The 23,043-nt window shown below is 53.6% G+C and overlaps 1 protein-coding gene across 1 annotated transcript; it reads right to left on the bottom strand.

Moving 5' to 3' along the window:
- Nucleotides 1-288: 288 nt before the first annotated feature.
- FNDC5 (fibronectin type III domain containing 5) lies at nucleotides 289-18,594 on the bottom strand. Its single transcript, XM_062594365.1, has 6 exons — nucleotides 18,516-18,594; nucleotides 7,066-7,181; nucleotides 6,565-6,763; nucleotides 4,920-5,012; nucleotides 1,690-1,823; nucleotides 289-1,203 (listed from the first exon to the last, which is right to left on the bottom strand). The coding sequence occupies exons 1-6, from the start codon at nucleotides 18,592-18,594 to the stop codon at nucleotides 1,162-1,164; spliced, it is 663 nt and encodes a 220-aa protein (XP_062450349.1). The 3' UTR covers nucleotides 289-1,161.
- Nucleotides 18,595-23,043: the final 4,449 nt, after the last annotated feature.

Here is a 23,043-nt window from a genome sequence, read left to right as displayed (position 1 = left end):
GGACTGACTCAAACAAATACCTGGCATTACAACGTCACAAAAAATAGTGCAGACAAGACGTGTAAGGAGAACCAGACCTTCCCATGGGAACCCTACTAAAAGAAGCAACTTGTTAAGAACTTAAGCCCTCAGAAAAAAAGGTCCTTTAGACAAGTCTTTTGCAATAAATAGCTATCGCCACTGGAGACCTTGCATAGCAACCGATATCACGAGTTTTTTTTTCTTTTTCTTTTCTTTTTTTCTTTTTCTTTTTCTTTTCTTTTTTCTTTTTTTTTTTTTTTTGCTGACTGGCTACATTTTTATGGACCTTTTATCACACTGTTGGTGGACTTGGGCCCAGCTGAAAATACCATGAAGAAAATGGTTGAAATTATCCTGGAAGCAAAACAACAGCTTCAGGTGTTCTGTCACATTGGTTGTGCCTCAGTGTTCAGTGCGCCCCGATTGTCCAAGGTGAAGTACACCAGTGCAAGCCAGGAGAGAGCAACAGTGGAGTCGTGCTGCAGCCTGACTGGAGAACAACCAGCAAAGTTCTTGCAGTTTGGATGGAAACTGGGATATACCTTCCCCCCCACCTTTCGTTTGTTTTAAAAACCCATCTGCAAGACATGTTATACAACAAACATCGATGGAACAAAGCAAGCGAGAGCATGTAGCAGCCAAAATCTGGTTGCTGGTTGCGTCTGTGATGAGCTTTTCTTTCTTGCTTGAAGAGGAGTGACAGTGACTGATGCCTGAGCTCATGTTAATACTGTCAAGACGTAGTGACAGTGAGACAAAATAAAGATACAATAAAACTGTATACATTTCCAGAGACAGGAAAATTGTTCCAGAAGATGGAGTGGGAGGGTGGAGAGGAGTGTGTGAGAAGTCGTTCCAGCCTAGGTGATTCATGAGTCCAGGACAGGATCGCTGGCAGCAGCTGTCTCACTGACGCTTTTCCATCTTAATTGTTTGTGTTTTGGGGGTGGGGAGTTGCAGGATCTTTCTTTCTGGCCAGATGCTTTGCAGAACAAAGACAAGGAGGTCTGTGCCAACAAGTGACAATCACGAGGTCTCTTTCCAAATTGCTCCAACAATATTTCACCTCCCTTAGTCATCAAGGCTCAGAGGCAAAAAGTGAGAGTGAGAAATGGAGTCCATCTATCAGATGGTAGGCTGTCACGCTTCAATGATATTCACTGAGGGCTTGTTTTTTGGAAACTAGAAGAGAAGACAAAGGAAGAGAGAATGTATAGGAATCAGTAGGGAGAAAAGAAATAAACACCGGAGATCAATGCAGTGTGCTGGAGAATTTTGTTTTTGGAAAAGTTCTTGTTCCCATCCCCCCAGGATAATGAAAAAGGGCCAGAACTGAGGCTGGTCTTAGCTGCGGCTACAACAGCTGTGCAAAGAAGTAGGCTCACCAGATGGATTGAAATCTCCCTTTTATTGGTGGGGACACAGAGGCTAACCTGGAGCTGAGAGTGAAACACTAGTGTTTGGATGTGTTTGGGAGGCTCAGACTGCTCATGGAGCTGTGGCGCTGGCATGTGTGAGGGTGAAGGAGTCTCCCCTTACTACCGCTGGGCTTGGCAGAGGCTGCAGTGAGGATGTGGACCGGAGGCTGCTTTTTGGTTAATTTAGCTGAGGCCCAGCTGCAAGTAGGTTGGCTGCCACATTCCCCACTGTGTGCCAGCAGCATCTCACCTTGCTGCGGAGCAGTCCTCCGCTCTGGTGCTCGGGAGTGCTGTTCTCGGAGGCGCTCTTGACTTTCTCCTTGCTGTTATTTGGTTCGTTATCTTTGATGATATCGTACTGTCTGCAAAAGAGGGCGATCACCCCTAACAGGAAAAAACATTAGTGATCACACAAATGAGCTTGGGCTGCAGAGCCTGAGGTGATCAGAGATCCCTTACTTGCCAGCCTGCTTTGTGCCTTGGCAGAGATCTCAGCAGCATCCACAATTGCTCCTAAAGATCGTTTTCTAACACAGCTAGTCAGTCCTCTGTTGTTTGATTCTCAGTGCCAAATTCCATGCTAAACCAGTTAGGACAGAAGATGAGTTATATTCTGACTTCCCTGTCATTAATTGGGACAAGTGTTTTGAGCCCTACATTTGGATAGGCATTAACACTAACCATGTGGTTAAATGGGATCTTTGCTTTGCAAACACAGGCGCTCCTGATATTTCTGGCTAGTGGAAATGTGTCCTCTGATCTACCTCCTCTGAGATGGAGAGAAGGAGCTGAAGCTGGGAGATGAGAGGCAGGTACTGTACCTGCCTGCATATGAAACAAGCCGAGGTCTCTTGAGCAGCAGGGTGACGTCTGTAAATATGCAACAGTGACGACAGCAAAAACCGCCGGTGGAAATTTCCTCCCACACACAGAGGCCCATGAAGAGCAAAGCAGGTGCTGCCATGACGAATAAGAAGACTGAAAATGTCTTTGTCACAAGCCTTTACATGACATTTTGACCAAATAACTTCTCTGCCTGCAGATTCCAAAGAGTGTTAAAGTAGAACTGGGCAGATACTGCTTCTCCCTTACTCGAAAATATTCCAGCTCCCCTGACAGTACAACATATGTAGAGCTTTCTTCAGTTCATCACAAAGTGCCTTACAAAGTGAGGTGTTGTTACGGCAGCAGTCCCCAGGTGTTCCTGATAAACATAGTGGTCCAAATTCTTCCTTGTGTGTGAGCAAATGGTTGGTCCTAGGAGAATAAGTTAACGTCTGCCATAATCACACCTTCTGTCATTTCTGATGGCAAAAGTGAGGCACAGAGAAGCAAAACAGTGAACAATATCAGAAGTATAGTCAGTACAAGCGCCCAGGTCTTGTCTCTTGAGTTCAGAGCCCTGGGCACAGACTGGTTGCAGTCTGCATTTGCTAAAACATAGTGGTAGATTGAGGTTATCAGGCCAGATTAAAGGCTAGAAAGAAGTTATTTGTATATTGAAACTTTGTAAAGAGTCCATGAGGTGTAGATACATTTTTCCCCACCCACTTTCCTTCATAAATATGTCATCTACCTAGAAGGGAAATCGTGGTATTAGCAAATTCTTCGTTCAGACGTGATCTGAGTTTTAGGTCATAATACAATGAATCAATCAGTTGCTGAGTTACTTTGTGTAATTATTCATGACAGTTTTTACAGGCAGGACATTTAAATTTGAATGTGCAGAGGTAAAACTTGACATGAACACTGAAAAGACCGTGGACACCTTGTATCCTTAGTTTAGATTTTCACTTGGATATCGTGTTTAGCAATAATTCTAACTGAGGAGGATTTTCTGTGAGATGTTTTATACACTCTGTGTGTGGAAAAATGGTTTGGCTGGGACAAGAGGAGTAAATACCGCCTGGCAAAGGTTGTCTTTTATGGATTACAAGATTTACCACAGTGTTAATTTGCCAGCCTGCCAATTTCCTAGGGTCACCTGAACCATTTCTCTTATGGGCAGCATGTTCTGGGCTCATAGGGAACAAACTCATCATGCTGTTTCATTAATGTTTTATGTTGCAGCAGGAGCAGCAGCTGAGTGGCAGCCAGGGGAGGCTGTGGCTCTAAATAGAAAACAAACGTGCAAACTTTATTTCCTCTTAACTCATGCATAAAATTTCCAACCTGAACTAGCTGAAGTGCTGGCTGTAGCCACTCCAGATACCGTAAGTGGACAGAGCAGAACTTGGGCATTTTCCTCTCTGTGTTTGCTAGCTTAAAATGTATGAACCAGATCTGTCCTAGTTACGATTTGGTATAGGGGCCTCTTGAAATGACCTAAACTCATGCCAGAAAACTCTTGTTTCTCTTTGGACATTTTTTTTTACATCTTTGTATTTCTTAAAAAAAAGCTGTAGTGAAGGATCTTCATTTGGAAGGAATGTGTTTATTTGATGGTCTGCTTGTTAGAGGCTGTGTTAGTGTATGTGCCCATAGCTATACCCAACCCATTCCACAGCAAAGTGGCCCTAGGACAGCTTTATTCACCTCCCACAGCATCAGGTACTTGCAGCCATGTGTGTGGCCTTACTCATAAAAAAAAATACGCTGCAGTAGCCCTCTTGTAACAGAATCTCTACTTGGATTAAAAGGATTAGTGGCTCCAGGGTGTAAGAAAGACCAAGGCAGATTTCAAACATTGCCAAAAGCTGGGCTTCAACGCACAGTTTTGGATACCTAGACGTGGTCCAACTTTCGGCTAATGCTAGTCATGTTCCTTTTGCCTCCATTCTAAGCTTGTGTAGACTTTTCTTTCCTTTTGGTTAATGTGTTTCTTGTAATATTCATCCTCTTCCTGTTAAATACTATTCTTTGTATTAATACTGCATTTTGAGAGGATCTGGTTTTCTTGGTGTTTTGATATTTGAGCTATTTGTTGTTTCGGTACTTCTGTTATTTTAATGAATTTTAAAGTGGGTTTTAGTAAATATGTAATAGTGGATATTGAGAGTAAGACAATCATAACTCTCTCTTGGATATCTCATGTCTGTTTGGCAGAACTCTTGCAGAAATTTCTGTTTTGCATGAAACTTGGAGTCGTATAGTAAGCCAGATAATGACAGTGACCTGTATCATTTGAAGGGCTTGAGGCATCCTTGTGGATGGCTGAGGGCATTATCATCAGTGCTTTCTGGAAAAATTGAGATTACAGGATTAGCCATGGTGAATTAGAAAAGTGGTTCATCAAGTCCATTATTCTACTTCCTGCTATACCAGATCAGACCACTGATTGACCCCGTCCCTGTCCTACTTCTGGCACTGCCCAACTTCTGATGCTACAGAGAGAAATGAAGTGCCCTTACTGCTGAATATGCAATACACTTAATGGGAGGGAGGATTTCTTGTCAGGTCTTACATGATTACACGTGCAAACCAAGCAAGCAAGTAGGCTTTTGGGATATTATGTGCTTTTGACAGAAAGGCTGAACTGACCTGCCCACATAAACAACACCACAACAATGATGAGAATTTCCCCTGCTCGCAGCTGTTGGTTTTTCTTCGCCATCTCCTTCATTGTCACCTCATCTGCACAAGGGGAAAGAGAGACCATGAAATCTAACCACCCAGCACAGTCAGGCTGCACTAGACACCAATTTAACAGTGCCCTTGACTCAAATCATCAGTGCATCAGGGTCAAAGCTAGCAAAGAGCAAGTCCTCACCCGTCAGTCACACAAAGAGCGTAAATTGCACTGTGAACTTACAGTGCATCAGCTGCTGTGTGGTAACTGCCCCACGCTCTTCCCCAACAACCTGCAGGACAGGAGGATGAGCAAGGAGCAGTACACAGGCTTAACAGGCAGTTACCACATTGGAGCTGCTGTGGATAAAGTCCGCACGGTATCTGGCCCTGTGGTGATTTGCACTGCTCTGTCTCTGGTCTCTGTTAGAGCTGCTGTGCCTGTCACAAAGCCCTGCGTGCTTCAGCAGTTCCTCTCCCGGCTCAGAAGTGTGGAGCCTGGCGTGGTATTTTTCAGTGGAGCCATGGGATTCGGAAATGAGTAGAACCTTTTTGCAGGGCGTAATGTGCCTCCTTGGCCTCAAAGCACTAAGATTACAGTTCAGGCCTCCAGGGAGGGAAGCAGTGCTCCTCTTAGTGCTTTCAGATGAACAACAATTCAGTATTTACAGACACCAAATCATTTTAGCAGAAGGAGTAAAGAACTTGCAGCATCCTAGGAACCATGGCCAAAAGCCCCTGCAACAGGCTGGGTTCTTTGGTAGGTTATATACTAGACCCCTACACTCCCCAGTGCTTTTCCAGCAGAGATCCTCACTGACATAAAATGTTCACACTGTCTGGTCTGGCTCAAGAAGGACAAATGCCGGGGCTGCCAATCAGGAAGTGCCTGATTTGACAAAATCATTTGAAGTCTAAGAAAAGTGTGAGTCTCTGAGTATCTTTTTCCTGCTCTCCTGGAATCCAAGCACAGGAGGCTCAGTCTCTCCGAGTGCCCTCTCAGCACAGGCTGCTCAGGAATTTCCCTTGGCAGTCTCCACTTGCAAGGATGCTGAACACAAGATCCCAGGCTGTAAACCTTCTTTTCATCATTGTGCATGTTATACATCATCTGAAACGGGGGAAAAAATGAAGAACCAGGCTTTGGCAGCAATGACTACTGAGCTGTTGGTACTATTTTGCTGAGGCACCCTGCGCCTGCTTGGTTAGCGTGATACAGTCAAAGTCGTCGTAACTTGTGGAAGTGTCCTACGCTCAATATTAGATGTACTCTGTTCAGTGTTGAGGTGTAACCCTTCCAGCGAAGCTCACATAGAAGTATATTGATACTGCAGACACTGTGATGACAGTCCCTGCAAGTGCAAACTCACAGGGCTCAGCCCTGATAGCAGCTGTAACCTCAGCATTTCCCTAGTGCTTTGCACACGCATCTGCCTTGCCCACTAATACGCTCATGGCATCCTGCTTGTTCAAGTGGGGCTGTGAGAGAAAAACTCAGCTCTGCCTGTGTTTAGCTCCGCTGTTCTCATTGCATAGGACACTGCTTTCCTCTCTGTGGAGCCCTCTGCCTACACTGCCTGGGCTTCCCGGGGCCACACAGGAACTCACCCACACTTGCCTTTATTTTTAGAGGCTAGTTTCTCAGCTTCTCTGGGGGTCTTGAAGAGGACTGGCTCACTGGCAGGGCTCTGGCCTTGGATGCTGATGGACTGGACATGCACTATGTACTCAGTGTCCTCCTCTAGGTCCCAGAGGGCGCAGGAGCGGGTGGTGGTGTTCACCTCCTGGATGAAGCGCAGCATCCGCACGTCCTTCTTCTGGAAGCCGAGAGAGGAGAGCACAGAGTGGTGGAGAGGCCTCCTGTGTGCACTGCTGTGACCTAAGACTGCTGATTCCTGCCCTATCCACCATGGATGTGGAGACTATCGGACCCTTTCCTCTCTGCAGCTACCAATACGTGAAGGGCTGCTGCAAAGAGGACGGGAAGCAAGTCCCCTTCCAGACCATGAGGGATAGGGCAGAAGGAATGGGCTTAAACTGCAGCAAGAGAGTGTGGAAACTGAGGGAACCTGGGGTGAAGATGAGCATGACTGAAACTGAGTAACTATAGACACTGTACCTGTTGGGAAATTGCAAATCCAATGACAACTTCATCCTCCAGAACATCCCAAGTCACAACGGCTGAGTTGGCTTTCAGGTGTTTGACTGTGACATTTACTGGAGCCGATGGGCTGTCTGCAGAGAGGGAAAGCAGAGCCTTTACTGAGGCAAAGTCACAGCTGCAAACAAGACAGAGCAAAGGCGAGGGAGTGGGAAAGGACCTTGCTCATGGGCACTAAAAGAAAACAGGATTTAGCTGGGGTCCAAGGCATGAGAAACTGAGTGGCAAATGGACTTTCCTGTAGGTGGCTCTGGGCGTCTGGCATGAAAATCGCAACTATTCCAGGTTTTAATTAATAGTGAGGTTCTAGGAGATCTCTACTGAGAATGTGAAGTTGTATTAGACATGTGAAATACTTACTGTTAGAAACAACTTCTGTTGATACCTCAGTACACCACTGATTATCTTACTCATTTCATCGTTCTCAACCATGTGCCACTTTTTCTCTGGTGCCTCCTGTTATAGTGTGACAGTGACATCTGGGAGGAAAAGCAAAAACTGCCTTGGAAGTGTGGAAAGGTGAATGCTTTAATGAGCTCTGATGAGATTTGAAATTCAGGTGTAGTAAACAGTGGAGTGCTCGTTCTTTCCTTGTTAGTTTGATAGAATTTTGCAGGCAGTGCCAGTGAGGTAGGTGGGGTGGCAATGATTTCCTTCTTAGTCCCTGCATTTTTAATGGGCAGGCTGTGAGACTGAAAGGCTGTCTCTTAAATGGCCTGTTGTTGGTCTGTGAACTTCAACAACTGTCCACTTAAGCTATCAGGGTAAACATGCTGTAATGGCACCGACAACCATTGTAATGTGAAAAGGGCTAACTGTGAAAGCAGTAACCTGAGGCTCTGTGTTTAGTGTTTGTTTCCAACTCAAGAGCACAGCTACTGAGTTCCCAACTGCACGGCTGATCTGTGTAGTTGCTAGCCTTGCCAAGGCAAGCTGACCACTGGTGTACAAGCTGGGCTCATGCCCTCCTTCCTGCACACCCTCATCGGGAACCTCTTCCTGGAGGGGCTGCACAATGCAAAGCCTTTCTCTGTATCTCAGGAAAAGCTTTTCTTTCGTAAGCTTGGCACAGTTCTTCCAGTGCTGAGTGCAGCAGGTTGGGCTCTTGCTCCCTTTCCATTGGTAAAATTTAATTCATAATCTCTAATTCTTGCTCCTAACCAAAAGCAGTAATCTCAGCTAACCAGGCTGTTGGGATTCCAGCTTCCCTAGAGAGGTCAGTAGGGTGAGAAGGGGTAATTTTTTTCTGATTCTTTACTAAAGAATAGTAAGTACTTCTATTGCTTTGTAACCATTGCACAACACTGCACTTCTGGGGCTGAGATTGAGGTCAACAGTAAAAGAATGCATTTGTGCACATCTCCAGTAGCACTTGTTGGATTTATAGTCAGTCACAGCTGCCTGGATATGGCCAAAAATATTCTAGCTCTAGTGTCAGTATCTCCTAACAACTGACTTCACTCCTGGTGAATGTTCCCGAGGGAACAGGGAAAGCATGGGAGCACAAAATTCCCCTGCTGAAGGTCAGTCCTGTTGTGCAGTTAGCAGAGCAATGACTTTATTCCCTTCTCTCCTCCCTAAACAATACCCAGTGTCTAGATTCCCTTTCTGGCAGATAGGAGACCCACATCTACCAGGCCTGTTAGCGAGGCCCTTAAGAATAGGACATCTGGACAAATCATTTGGACCCAGACTCATTCTAGTGAGTTAGCGAGCTAAAGGGTCAGTGAAAGGTGCATGGCCCAGTTTGCACAAATTTGGGATTTTAGAAGCAGCAGTCAACCAGGGAGTCCAGGATTTCATAGAGAGAGATATCCTTCTTCTTTGGAATATATGATCAAGTCAGTATTGATCCAGAGCATTATCTCTTAGGGCCTTCAGGAAATGAGTCAGTGGTCTCTACCCAGCTTTAAGAGAACATAAACCCTTATTGTCCCCAGTATCACTGCATGCACTGTCTGCTGCCGGCTGCAGCAGCAGGCCCAAGGACAAGCTGAGCCAGGGAGACAGATCGCCCTTCTCAGCCAGAGCACTGGTCCCTTTTGGACTCAGCTCCCTGCTGTGACATGAGGAAGGGATGTGGGTCTGCAGTTCCTCACCTTTCCCTGCGACTGAACCCACATGCCAATTAGAGTAAGGTCTAATTTTAGTAAGGGGCAGTCAGCAGATGGGAATGTGCACCGGGAAGGTCTGTGAGTCATGCCTAATGAATTTGCTAGAACATGGGGAGGACATGACGGAGTTGAGAGATGGGAGACAAAACAGTCTCCAGCTGCAGCTAGGCACTTCACCCTTCTCAGAGTACCACAGTACAGTTAAATCCCAGCATGATTGTCTTTTCTGAATATTTTTAGGAAAAGCTACCACTGATTTACCGAGCTTAGGTCAAGGAGGCCTTTGAAAACAGATGAATTAACCTCACAGAAACAGAGAGCAAAGTATCAGTGAAAAGGCTTTGGGCTGGGAAAAGAGAGCATACCGTGTGCCACGGTTGGTGCCTGAGTCCCTTTTGAAATTTGTGACCTTGAGGGAGGCATACCGTAAGAAATGTCTTAAGTTTTCTGATGACATAAAATGTGTAGGAGTAGGAAGGATATAGCAGAGCTGGAGGAGGAAAACAAACAGCCTCTCTGGGAATTGGTGAGAGAGGGCAGAGGGCTGCAAGGTGGAAGGGAAGCACTCGGCAAAGCTGCAACCCAGAGCTTGGAGGCTGTAACACGAGGAGAGATCAGCTGGCATGGATGGGCGAAAGCACTTTACAAAGCCCCCTTGATAGTAAGACCTGAGAGAAAGACAGGGATAGTTGAAGTCAGCAGATAATACACTAAAATTTAGGACAACAGATCTGGCTGCATTTCTCCTTCACTACTATAGATTAGGAGTAGCTACACATAAATCAGTGATGTCAAACCAGTATAAAAGCTATATGAAAAGAGAATTACACACAGCATTTGACAGAAGTACAAAGCCAGGAAAATGAGTTCCCTGCTCCTAGAGTTGAGTGAATAATTTAGAACCAAATTTTAATCCATGAGGATGCTTTTCTCTGAGCACCCAGGAGATGCATGATGAGATCATGACTTCCTAAAATCTAATCACTGTTCCAAGATATTCCACACTGCTTTTGGCTCCCTGGGTCAGTTGCAGTTCTTTGTAGTGCCAGTTGGACTGAGGTCAGGTAGAGAAGACATAATTTCTGTTTCCCAGCTGGTTCTAGGGAGTCAGCATCTCCAGCAGGGCCTTGAGGTGCCAAATCCAAATGTTTGGTTCCTTTCAGAGTCATATGCAACTCCTCGAAACTTTGCTTCTTTGTCTATGGCAGCCAGTGAAGCTCATGATGTTCTAGGGAGCAGGTCTAGAGGGTGGGAGGCCCCAGAGGGAATTAATTCCCTCCTTTAGGCAAGATAGCATAGAACAGGCTATGAACATGAAGCCTTTCTCGTGCATGTTTACTCCAGAGACACTGAGGACAATGTATCCCCTGTCTGGTCTGTAAGGAACCCATATGGTACAAGGTTTGTGATTTAGCAGTTTAGTTTCATCTCAGCTCAGAGGCTGCAATGCCAGCCTGAGCAAATTACACATTGCAAACTGGCAGAGGATCTGGCTGGCCAAATTTGAGTTTTGTGCTGTATGCTCATATGAAAAGATGCTGTCTTTTTCATGCCAGCAGAACTTGAAGCCCCCTGTTTGATTAATTAAGATAAACTCTTGACGATTTCTAACTGGGAGTGGCTACGTCAATACAGATCATGCTTAAACTATGTCTCATTTTCTTTTCACAGGGACCTTTCATCAGGTGAGTTGCAGCCCTACATCCCCCAAGGATGTGTGTCTCAGCCCTGCCTCACTCCTACCCACCCTGGGCCCTTTTGGCAGGAGCAGGTCAGGGCCTCTTCCACACAGCAAGGAGGCGTAAGCAGTGAAGATTACCCTTAATCCCCTCTTAATGCTGAGAACTCCTTCTAGCCTCTCATTAAACGCTCTGCTGATTATTAATGGACTTTCATTTGAGAGAGAGAGAGAGGGGAAAAAAGCACTTTACAGCTTTGGGCTGATTCCTCCCCGGCTTTTCATTGTCGACACAGCAGCTGCTGGCACAAGGAACAGGAAACCACCCACCTGCCCCTTATGTTGACTACATCATTGGAGCTGTGGCATGGACAGGATGAGGAGGGGAGAAGAGAAGGGAGAAGGTATGTCCCCAACCCACTGCTGCTGCCACCTGTGAAGGAGAGGCTGCTGATGGAGAGCAGTAGGGTGAGCACAGGGGGCAGCAACTGACAGGAGGCTGGGGAGAAGGCGTGTGGGAACAGTGTGTCTGAGACACCAGGATATCTTGCCACAGCCCTGGCTATCTGAGGGCTTGAGATCGCCGCTGCTGCTACCTAGCATGTTGGCTGAGCCCACCTGGCACATCTGCTAGCAGGGAGGAACGGCACGGGCATGAGCTCCATGGCAAGGGCAGAGCCAGAGCACTTCCATGGCAGTACTGCCGGGCTAAGAGCCATCCCTCTACTCCAAGCCATCAGCTCCCAACAGCTGGTGCACAGCTACTGCTTGCTCATACCTAGTACTTTCCATACTGTGTACCCAAACCATTATGTATCACTGTATGTGTCCAATAGCTTCTATCTAGTAGAACTTAGGGGTATCAAATAGCCAGTACATAGCTAACTTCAAAGAAGTATTTAATATCACAAAGATCATAAAGTATAGCTTTTTATGTTTTTATACCTTCCTAATACCTTTAAGTAGAGACAACATATAAATTGACACTGGAAAGCCAACATGAGACCCCTTGTTAATTGACATCTTGTTCAAAGATCTTTAATGAAGTGGAAACAATTCTGTACCATCAAACTCATTTTGCTTGTTCTCCAGGGAAGTGGTGAGAGAAAGACACCTGGCCCAGTGCCCTGGGCATGAAGTCCAGAGAGGGAGCTGTTCCTAGCGTGGCTATGCTGCATGTCTTCCACGTGCTCATCACTTTTCTACACTGACAAAGGAGGCCCCTTTTCCCCACTTTGGCTCTCTCTGTAGGACTAGTTTCCTGAAAGCTGTTTCCTTTCCAAGGCTGAGTCTGTGGACTGAGTCCCAGGCAGTTTCCATTCTACCTTGCTCCACCATTAGCTTTTTGTGAAGCCCACAGCACATCCTTGAGCCCTGGATGCTGAAGTCAACGGGCTTGTGCTATTTAACTCACTCAAAACCTACTGCGACAGAAGGTTTCATAGAGAGGCATCAGGCATGCTTTGCCTCACACTAGAGGCCACAAGTGGGATGCTCAGCTAGCTCCTTGTGGCATTAGATAAGAAAAACACAAGAGGAGAACTGTTGACTAGCAAGAAGCTAGACATGCTTGCTAAGTCAGGACTTTTTAAAATCAAGATGTTTGATCTTGGACATTAAAATTCTTCCTCTAAGTTTCATGACAGGTGTAGAAAAACTCACACACAGGGAAGAGCGTTGGGTTTTTTTCTGGGATCATATGACAGATCTTAAACAGGTTGTAAGCTCCTCTGGGATCTATGAGAAGGAGAGAACAGGCTACCAGAGAGTTAAATGGAAATGAACTAATGAGTCCCTGAAAGCACCCTGAAGTATACTGGGCTGTTTTTATCCTAGTTGTACGGATGGAGAGGTTGAGGCTGAAAAGTCAGTGAGGTACCTAGGCCTCAAAGGTGCTGATGTGAAGAGTTCAGAGATCTTGGCTCCTCTGCCACTGGCCCTCTCCTTACTGTCACAGCTCTCCCTGTTGAGGCCACTCTGAATTTGCAGTTTCTGCTGTCCAGCCCTGAGCTGTTACGACGTGGGTGGGAGTGGGAGCCAGCTTGCTGCCTTTGCCATGCAAGCTACTGGGGAGACCATCCGCATAGAGTAAAACGAAGGCTCCGTGCTAATATCACACCCTTTGAGGTCAGCTCTGATAGCGGAGTCATCTACCCCAGCCACAGATTTGTCATTAGAGTGTGTTTCCAGGTTTATCTCCACAGTCAAGGGATCCAGCCTCCTCATAAATCTGCTCCCTTTGAATTCAGCTTTCTTGGAAACTGCGAACAGGCCTAGAGCTGTACTTGAAAGTGGCTGGAGTAAAATGCAGTTGCTTCCTACACAGGCAATACTACGCTGTAATCATGGCATTTTCCAATTCAGTTAGCTCCAGCAGCCAGACTGCCTGCCAGGGCTCTGAAGTGGATCGTTCAGTGCTCTCCTTCCATTCCCTGGGCCCCGGCAGCACCTGCAAGCTGCATGCCCTTTCCTGTGGGAAGCAGTAAATGTCAACCTTAAATCACAATTACTCTTTGTTCCTGCACTGCGACCTTTTCTGTGGACACGGGAGGTAGAAGAACATGACCTGCAAGGGGAAGGAGCGTCTGGTAAGGTCCCATGTGATGTTCTACCCAAAACTCTGCTGTACAGTCGCTCCTGCCCTGGGGCATGGGGTCCTTTCTTTCCTCAGCATATGAGTAAATGTGAAAAGACCTGCTTTTGCTGTCTTTCAGAGCTTTTCTTTGCTCTCCCAGCAGGGCTCTCTTCAGTGGATATAATTGCTTGTCAACTTTATGGGGTATTTAGCGAGGGCTGGAGCACTGTTCAGCTTCCCTGAGTGTTTTAATGAAGAGAGCCTGCAGGGGAGTGGGAGGAAGCAGGGACCCACCACTGCCATTCCTGCTCCCAGTCGCATGGGAAACAGGGCTATGTGCTATGCTCTATTTCAAAGAGCAGAAAGACCAACTGGCAGTTCTTTAGTATGAGAAAGAGTCAGTTATTTCCTGCTGGCCACCCCCTCCTTTGTACAAGTGCTATACTGATAGGCCTTGCCCTCCCTGGGCCCTATTGCTGTTTCCCCAGTGAGAAGGTGTCTGAACCTGCAGGTGGAAATACAGATTGTCAGGGAGGCTGGAGCCCTTCCAGGGAGCACAGAGATACTCTTCAGGCCCAGCCCTGGCCACCCACCGGAGGTCAGGAGGAAGCAGGGAGAAGAGTCAGCTTAGCTAGTCAACAGCAGCAAAACAACATTTAGATTAGGTGTGTGCCCGTCACAGTACTTTGGATGAGTACGCGTGCCTCCAGGCTTCCTGCGGCGTGAGGCCTGGGGCTGTGTGGGATTGCCTTGGGTCTTGTCAGTGCCATGACTTGGGTTTTAACAGTGCCAACCCAGAGGCGAGGCACTGCCGTGGCACGTTTTGTCGAGGATGAGGCCTGGGTACCATGGTCTTTTATATAGCTCTTCTCAGCCCGCAGCTGTAGAGTGTTGTAGATGTGTAAGAAAAGTTTGTCAGAGGCAGCATGGGGTGAGCAAGTCTTGGAGTTCCCTGGTCAGCCACTGGACGCCAGTACCCGCTTCTCTCCAGAGAGCTTGCTCTCCAGTCCCAAACCAGGTCTGCTCCTGTATCACTCACTCACATTTTTACTGTTCACATAAAGATTTTCGTGCTTCAGTGCACAATACATTTATGCTTTTAACTGAATTATACTTGTGTCAGGCCTTAATTTGGCCTCTGGGTACTTTATAAAACAGGAGGGGTTTATTTAACAATAAGTGCTGAAAGGACTGAGTCATACTGAGTACCAGTAGAAGTGGGCTTAAGTCCATCAAAAGCTGCTTTTAATTCTGTCCACTGTGCCTGTGCATGGTTAATGTGTGTGTGAGCTTGTCCCTGTCTGGGAGGGATCTCTGTTTTTCACATGTATGTTCTCAGCAGGAGGTGGTGTTTGGAATAGGATAGCACAACCTTGGCCGCTTTGCACAACAGCTTCCCTGCTGAGAGGTTGACACTGAGGTTAGAAACCTCCATATTTCAATTAAATCTCTCTTGTGCCGAATGCAGAAATCAATAAAATGCTTATGTCATTCATCAGCTGGCCAGGAATCTCCGTGGCCTGAGTGGGAGGGGAAGGGGCCGGCGTGGGTTGTTGTGCCAGCTGCGGACAGCTGTCAGACCGATCACCGCTTTGGCGTGCAGAGCGCTGCTTGTTCCTTGCTTCGGGTTTTGATCACACGCATGATCCTGCCAGACGATGGGGACCTCGGTTCCCATGGCTTGGAGGAAGAGGTCAAGAGGCTCGATAAGATACAGGTCTGGGGACAGTGTCTGCAGTTGAACTTGTACTTTCGGCTTGCTCTTCTCTACCCCCCACAGTCAGTGGAGCTGTCTGGGGAGAACGTGAGAGTAGAGATTCACCTCAGCAGAGACAGAAAAAAAGCAGAAGAGTAGTGAATTGCTATAAAGCTGATTAACAATCAGACAGATGTTTAGGACCGTTTTTGGACAGTAGAGGTGAGTGAGGTGTTAATGTGCCTGACTCCTTGAATTGGAGACCTGTCCAGATCCTACTGAAGATTAAGATAAGGTTGAGAGCAGGATGCAGCCCAGAGTTGTGCTGGAGGATAAATTTTTGCCTAACCCTGTAAAGAGTTTTATATCTCCCCTCCATCTTCCAGGAATAAATCTGACTTCAGTCGCTCTATGTCTGCATACTTTGCAGGGATGCTGTTTGCCCTAGGAAGCTGCGGAGGCCTTGGCCTATTTCGAGGTCTTTCATCATCTTTGCACAACATCCCCCTGCTGCTCTTACGGTCCTTAATAGCAGCCCCGCGACTCCGCATTCTGCACAGCTCACTTCCCTCTTTCATTACCTCTGCGTAATGGGGAGTGGGCCATTGGCAGCTCGGGGCCTTGCATGCTGGGCAGAGTGGGCCAGCCAGCTTCCAGAACAAATGCTATTACAAAATTAAATTGTATTGCAGATCTACTAAACAACTTAAACATTTTTCTCAATGATCCCCTTGAGCGACAGCAGTAGGAATGGGTTGGAGGGCCTTGCTAATGCAGTCACTGGTGTGATGCTGAGAGCTATCAAAGAATTAAGAGTGGAGGCTCCCTTGTCCCCTTGGTCCGGCTTCCCCTTCTCATCCACCTTGGCATCGTCTTGCAATAAATAGTCCTGACTGGGCTTTCGGAGCAGACCCCAGTGTGTGTGCGGGGCCAGTGTCCTGCCATTCACTTGTCAGCCCTAACGCTGAATTAATGGAAAATTTGCAATGTTCCTCTCCAGTCCTTTGCCAGGGACAGTAACTCTAACCTTTCACAACAGGTATTTAAAAATTGTCTGCATGAGCTCTGGATCCAAAGAGGAAGGCCTGCTGAGCCTCCCTCCCCTGCCTGCACCTGCTGGGGCCGGTCTCCTCTCCATGGGCCTTTCTGAAGACTTCTGACTTGTGCACCGGGGCAGCTACCCCGGGCCCCACCAGTCACAGACACACAGATGCTCTACCCTCTCAGCAGCAGGGACCTCAGCGCCGTCGGCAGCATCGGGGGTCGTTCATGGCCCTTCTGCAGGACAGCATTGTGCTGCCGTCTCAGTGTTCAGAGGAAGAGCGAGACTAGCAGGGGTCTGCTCTCGCGGCCACGTTGGATAGGGCTGGGACACACTGCTGGCAGTGCTGCTGTCACACCCTCTCCGTGTGACCTTGGGAAAATCACTCAATACCCTTGTTCTTCTCTCTATCTGAAAAATGGGTTTAGTACAAGTTTACTAGCTAGCCAGGCTGCTGGAGAGCACATCCACAATCATTTGCAAGGCAGCAACACAAACGGGAGGCAGCAGGGTTGTGTGGCACAACACCAAGGTCACACAGCTTTTTCAGAGCTGAGAACAAGCCAGGACTCCAGCCTCCCCACTGGATGCTGTAACCACTACACGGTGCTGCCGTACGTATATTTATATACCTGCCCAGTGAGTAGAATCTCATGGACACTTCCTAGCCCACAAACACTGTCTAAAATACATAAGCAAATGGCAATTATGGGCAGGGACACAGCTCCATGTTTACTCTCAGTTACTGACTGAGGTGATTCAAGGATAAGGAAGAGCAGGGAGAGTGTCCTAGTTTGAGCAGACTTGGGAAGGCTCTTACAATTGCAGATGCCTCCATTGTGCTCGATTATTTTCCCCTTCCTTCAGGAATGTTTATTTAATCACCCCGTGTCTGTCAGTTGTGAAATGGCAACTTCAGCATGCCAATGTCTGGTGAAGGACAAGTGTGTCGAAGCCGAAGGCATTTGGGGGGTTTCTGCAGCCCCAGTGCAGGCAGGACAAGGGCTAGCATAACTCCAGCAACTCGCTGGGCTGGCTCAGACGTAGGAATTTCCACTCCCTAGCTGTGCATCGCTAATAGCCATCTCCAGTCCTCTGGAATGCGAGATATTCTGGCAATCAGCGTTTTGCAAATCAAAGCAGCTGTTCCAACAACATCTTGCAGCCACCCTGCCCGCACTCAGTGAATGAGGGAGACAGGCCTTGGTATGAGTAAACAGAGCCCAAGGAGGGCGTCTGCTCAGGCCGGCTCCGCGAGGCGAAGGCGAGGGGCCGGGGGAAGCACCTGCCGGCCTCCACGGGGATGCGGTGCCCGTGCACGGGCTGCTCGGTGAGAACTCGGTTGGCCTGATGCAGAGATGGGATCTGAGTGCGTTCCGGTCGTTTCACTGTAAGCATTAACTATGTGGGGACCTTTGCCCTTCAGAAAGGGGTTTCCTCTGAGCAGGTCAGTCAAAGGGGCCTGGTTTTACCAAGCCAGTGTGTGTTGTGCCCTCGGGAAGAGGCAACATGCTCCTCCGGGGCAGCTGTGCTCGTCCTCCGGAGCTCAGAAGGCCTTTGGCAGCTACAGGACCTTGGTAGCCCCCTGACAGCCTGGTGGGTGGACGGGGAAAGGGGAGGGGGGTGCTAAGGTTAAAGCACCATGGTGTGAGCAGAGCAGACCTGGTTCTGTCTTCCCTGTTCCAGTTCAGACTCTCGATGCGGGCAGGAGACGTTGCACAGGGACACGAGAACCTTTGCCTTTCCGGTGCCCAGGGCTGGAAAACGGTTTCTGCTCGCTCGCCCTGGGCTGTTGTTTTCATGCCACGTTTCTACGAGCTGCCTTTTCGAGAGACGACCCACCGTAAGCCCCCGCGCTGGGACCTGATGGGGCTCTGCCTTTGTGGACACCAGGGTGAGCGCTCGACACATCCCAAAAGCCCGGACCCTGGGGCTTCTCCAGGGCTTTGTGTCCAAAATCACCAGCCTCCTCCGAACGTGCCGGCCAGGCACCCATGACCGGCAAAGTCGCAGCCAGTGATGCCTGAAAACTCCTTTCGCCTCGGCAGAGCCCCGCTTGGCCGTGCGCCCCGCAGCACCCGCGCCGTGCCCGCTGCTCCCACCCCGGTGCACCGGCATGCTCTCGCCAGGGCTCGGTTCCCCCCCTCCCCGACCGAGCCCACCCCCATACGGGCAGCCCCGCGGCCACCGAGACCGGGACCGGGACCGGGATGGGGACCGGGACCGGCCGTCTCGCAGCGGGAGGCTCGGCCCGGGGCCGCGGGGAGCGCCCGGCCGGGGGCGGCGGTGCCGGCGGCCCTTACCTGCCTCCACCGGGACCAGGCTGGCGTAGCTGAAGCAGAGCAGGAGCGCGGCGCCGGTGCAGCCGGGGAAGGGCTCCATCCCCCGCGGCCGCCGCACCGCGCCGCGCCGCGCTGCGCCGGGGCCCGGCGGCGGCGCCTTCAGCACCGCGGAGAGCGCCGCGGCCCGGTTCCGCCCGGGGCGGCCCGGTTCGGCCGCTCGGCGCCGCCCGGGGAGGCCCCGGCCGCTGCTCGGCGCCGCTCGCTTCGGCCCGGGGCCAGCCGGTACCGCTGGGTTCGGCTCGGCGCGGCACCAGCTCCGCACGCCTCGGCACGGCTCGGTACAGCGCGGCTCGGTACGGTTCGGTACGGCTCGGCCGGGAGGCGGGGGCAGGCGCGGCCCCGCCGAGCCCCGGCTCCGCCCGCTGCAGCGCCGGGCAGCCCCGCTCCGGTCCCTCCCCCGGCCCCGGGGGCGGCGGGGCTCCGCGTCCCGGCTCGGCCCCGGCGGCTCCCGCCTGCCGGCCTCAGTTTCCCCGTCCCGCGCCCCCCCCCCCCCCCTCCCCGTGGCACCTGTGACCCCCCCCCGCCCCGGGGCGCTCAGGCAGCACCGGCCCGGCCTCTCCTCGCCTCCGCCGCCCCCGGGGCTCCGAGCTCCCCGCGCCCCCGGGACGGGGTGCTCGGTGCCTGTGACATTTTACTCCTGGGTTTAATGTAGCCCCTGCGAGTCGCCAGGCTCTAAATTCCGAGGTAATGAGTATTAGATGAGCTTCTCGAATTAGCTGTGCATTTAGGTTAATTAAGCCAGCGCACTCTGATTTACGGTAACTAGTCGAAGGCAACAGAAGCAATTTCACCAACTTGGCTACGGGCTGCCAAGCAGCGATCCCGCAACGGGGGGCCCTGCCCTGGCCGCCACAGAGATGCTGCCCCACGCCGCCCCACAGGACCCCATCGAGCTCCCCGAGGGGGCTGCCCGGCCCCGCGGCGGCTGCGGTTCCCGGGCATCGCTAGCTCGCTGCTCCTCTCCAGCGTGGGTATTTATTTCACGCTGCTCGCCGCAGTCTGTCAGCAGCTGAGACAGGGCCGGCGGGCTCCCGGGGAGCAGTCAGGGTGGTCCTTTCGGCCACGCTGAATTTGGCCCCTACAGGTTCATTTTACGGCCTGGTGGTTTTTCTTTGCTATGCACCAATGACTTCAACAGCATCACGCAGGGATGAACGTGGAGCGCAACCGGCGTGACCGCTGCGGGGCTGACGGTCCTTGCTCCCTCCTCCGTCTCCTCCCGGAGCGGTGCTGGGCGCCTGCTGCCCCCGCGGCCCCTGCAACGCAGCCAGGCCGAGAGGGGCCGATCCTGGCGGAGCGACGGGCGCTCGCAGCCCCGGCGGAGCCGGGCGACGGCCCCAGCCTCCCCGGGCCCAGCCCCGCGTCTTTCCTCCTCGCCTGGAGACGGCTGCTCGCGGCGCGGCGGCCGCGCTGCCACGCCAGAGCCCTGTTCACGCTGTGCCCCGCGGAGCTGCAGTGGGTGCAGCCACCCCGGGGGGCGGCGAAGGAGCCCGGCCCCCCCATCGCCACTGCCGTGGGGCGCTGGGCTGCACAGCGGGCCCACGGGTGGCTGCTTTCCCCCGGGAACGCCGCCGGTTCCTCCCTTTCATCTCCTGGCTGGCAACGGATTAAAATTTTATCGCTTGAGAGGCAGAGAAGGTGCAAAGGAGGAGAGCGAGCGCGAGGCAAGGCGGCGGGAGCCCCCGCCTTGTGCGCCCCACGCGCCCCGCTCCGAGGGCCGAGCCCCGCTGCGGCCGCTCAGCCGCCCGCCGGAGCAGCCCCACGAGCTCGCTGCCGCCTGCGAACGGCGCGGCGCATGGCCCGGGCGGCGTGCACCCGGCCGCCGGGGCTGGGCGCTCGGAGGCAGCCGGGCAGAGGCTGCCGCGGGACAGACGCCTGCTTCCCGGGGGGAGGCTCCCCGCGTCGGGGCGCGAGGCTGCGCAGGGCCCCGCCGCCCCCGCCAGGCTCCGGCCGGCCGTGTCCTCCGGGCGCCGGCTCAAACGCGAGGTCTGCCGAGGTCCCCAGGGCGATGCCTCGCCGTCTCCCCAGCAGCAGCATTTCGCTGCCTCCGCACGGGAGCCCGAAAGGCACGTTCGTGCCCTTCCGGCCTCGCCGCATCTGCCGGCCTCAGCAGGCTCCCGGGCGCGCTGAGATCCCGCTCGGGGCCCGGTGGGCGGATGCCCCCGTGGTGGGGGCAGCTGGGGCCTCCCTCAGCCCCTTCCTGCCTTCCCCCCCTCCCACCGCCGTGGAGAGGCCCTTTCGGGCAGGCCTGGCTCCCCGTGGCCCCGCGCGGAGCGGAGCCTCCTCCGCCTTCCCTGCCCGAGCCCCCGCATCGCTGTTCAAGGCACGCGATGCGCCCGCGCGTCCCCCCGGTGCCAGCTAAGCCACAGCTCTAATCACACATTTAGGCGAGCAAGCTGTCGCTCGTCCTCCTCGCATGGCAGGGCAGACGCCTGGGAGGGGGTCGCACGAAGCCCCCGCTCTGCCGCGGCCCAGCCCCGGGGGGAGCTGTGCTCCCGGCTGCCGCCTCCCCGGGAGCCCCCGACCTGCCGGGCCCCTCGCTCCCGGCCCGCTTCGCCTCCGGCAGGCGCCGCGGGAGAGCGCTCCTAAATCAGCGCTGCAGGCTGGGGCCACGGCGAGCGTCCCCTCCCGGCACGGGCTGCCTCGCGTGCAGCCCGGTAAGGAGGCGGATGCGGCGTGCGGAGATGCTGCGGTTATTAATAGCGGCGCTCCGGCGCTGGGGACGTAATTCCCAGGTGCAGCCGGCACGGCGGAGAGCAGCGGGCACGGGAAGGGAGGCCGGGGGCTGGCCGGGACCGAGACGTGCACGCAGCAGCTCTGCTTCTCCTCCCAGCAGCAATTTCGGTATAATTGGATGGAGAAACTGCAGTAATTAGCAGGTGCCCGACGTGGCGAGAATTAAGCAGCTGTGGCTCTGCTTCCGAGGGCCCGGCAGCGCGGCCGTCCCGGGGCAGGGAAGGGCCGCGCGCACCTGACCGCGTGCCCTGCCCCTGCCGGCCACCGGCCACGTGCCCCGTCCCGTCCCGAGCAGCAGCTCCCCGCGCCCCGGCGCCGGGTCCAGCCCCGTCCTGCTTCAGCTGGGTGCCAGGACGCCCCCCCGGCCCGGCTCCTGCACCCTGTGCGGCAGGGCTGCCCCCCGAGCGGCTCGGTGCCCCCATCGCCGCGGACCCCTGCGGCGCCCCGAGCCCAAACCGGGGCCGGTGTCACAGTGCAAGGTGACACCTGTGTCCCGCCAGGGACCTGCCGGAGCTGCACTCGCCCCCCCAGCGGTGTCGGCTCCCCTGCCCGGATCAGGGCCGCCGGCTGGGCTGGGGGGCCCCAGGGGCCGGGGGGCTCCTCTGGGGGCTCCCCTGGGGCTCGGCGCAGCCTGGGAGGCAGCTGGCGAAGGGACCCGTCGCGGGTCCCTTGCGAAGGGGAGCTGGGCTGAGGGAGGGCAGGGGAGCTGGGCGAGCCAGGCGGGCACCGCAGGGCGCTGTGCAGGGGGCAGCCGGGGTGCTCTGCGGTGCAGAGGGCGCTTCCAGGGTGCTGGGCGGTGCAGGGAGCTGTGCAAGGTGCAACGTACAGTCCCGTGCAAGGGGTGCCGGGCAGGGCGCTGCACGGAGGTGCAGCCGGGGTGCTGGCGGCGCAGGGGTGCTGGCAGGGTGCTGTATCCTGCGCTGCCAGGGTGCCTGTGCCAGGCCCGCTGGGCCGGCGCGGCGCGGCGCGGCGCGGGGAAGGGCCTTGCTGCCATCTGCCGACATCCCGCGCCCAGAACAGCCCCGCGCGGCACCGCGCTGGGGGCCGCGGCCGGACCCCCGGCCCGCCGGCACCCCGCAGCGCAGCGCCCGGCCCCTCCCCGGCTGCCGCGGGCCCGGCCGCGGCCCCCAGCCCCAGCGTGGCCCCATCCCAGGCCCCGGCCGAGGGACCCCCCCCCCCCAACCCCGCGCAACGCTGCCCCTTGCTCGGGGGGCTGGATGCCTACGGTGCCCCCGGCCGTGCCCGTGCGAACGGGGCCGCCGGCGCCCCGGACCCCCCAACCCCCCGCCCGGCCGGGGGCTGCTGCAGGGACCAGAGAGGCCCCCGGCGCCGAGCCAGCCCGGGGCCCCCGGCGCCCCGCGCTCGGGCTGCGGCGAGGCTGCCGGCAGCCGGCGGCCCCGGCACGGGCGGCCCGCGGGGGCCCTGGCTTTTCCCGGCGGGCTCCGGCAGGGAGGGCGGCCTGGCAACCGGGGCCGCGCCAGCCTGGTCTTTACCTGCCCGAAGCCTCCGCCAAAGGCACCTCGCAGCAGTATTTACGCCGCCGGCGCCCGAAGCACCCCCAAAACCCGCCGCGGCCCCCGTCGCCGCACGGCCTTAGGGACGCAGCCGGGCACCGCACGGGGCTCCGGGTTCCCGGAAGCCTGTCGGAGGCTGGAATTACACAAACGGGTCTGTGCCCGAGCTCCTCGTTAGCCGGGCATTCGCGTTTAATCCCTGGCTGTTCCCGCAGCCCCGGCTCTGCTCCCCCCCCCCC

This window comes from Rhea pennata, chromosome 23 (genome assembly GCF_028389875.1).
Source record: "Rhea pennata isolate bPtePen1 chromosome 23, bPtePen1.pri, whole genome shotgun sequence".
NCBI classification, from domain to species: Eukaryota; Metazoa; Chordata; class Aves; order Rheiformes; family Rheidae; genus Rhea; species Rhea pennata.
Note: the sequence above shows the minus strand (reverse complement) of the source record. Positions and strands in the feature narration are given on the sequence as shown.

Coding starts and splice junctions, on each gene's coding strand:
- FNDC5 (XM_062594365.1), bottom strand. CDS start 18,594: ATGGAGCCCTTCCCCGGCTGCACCGGCGCCGCGCTCCTGCTCTGCTTC. Junction 6,764..7,065: donor GATTTGCAATTTCCCAACAG/GTACAGTGTCTA, acceptor CTCGGCTTCCAG/AAGAAGGACGTGCGGATGCT. Junction 5,013..6,564: donor ACTAGCCTCTAAAAATAAAG/GCAAGTGTGGGT, acceptor CCCCTTGTGCAG/ATGAGGTGACAATGAAGGAG.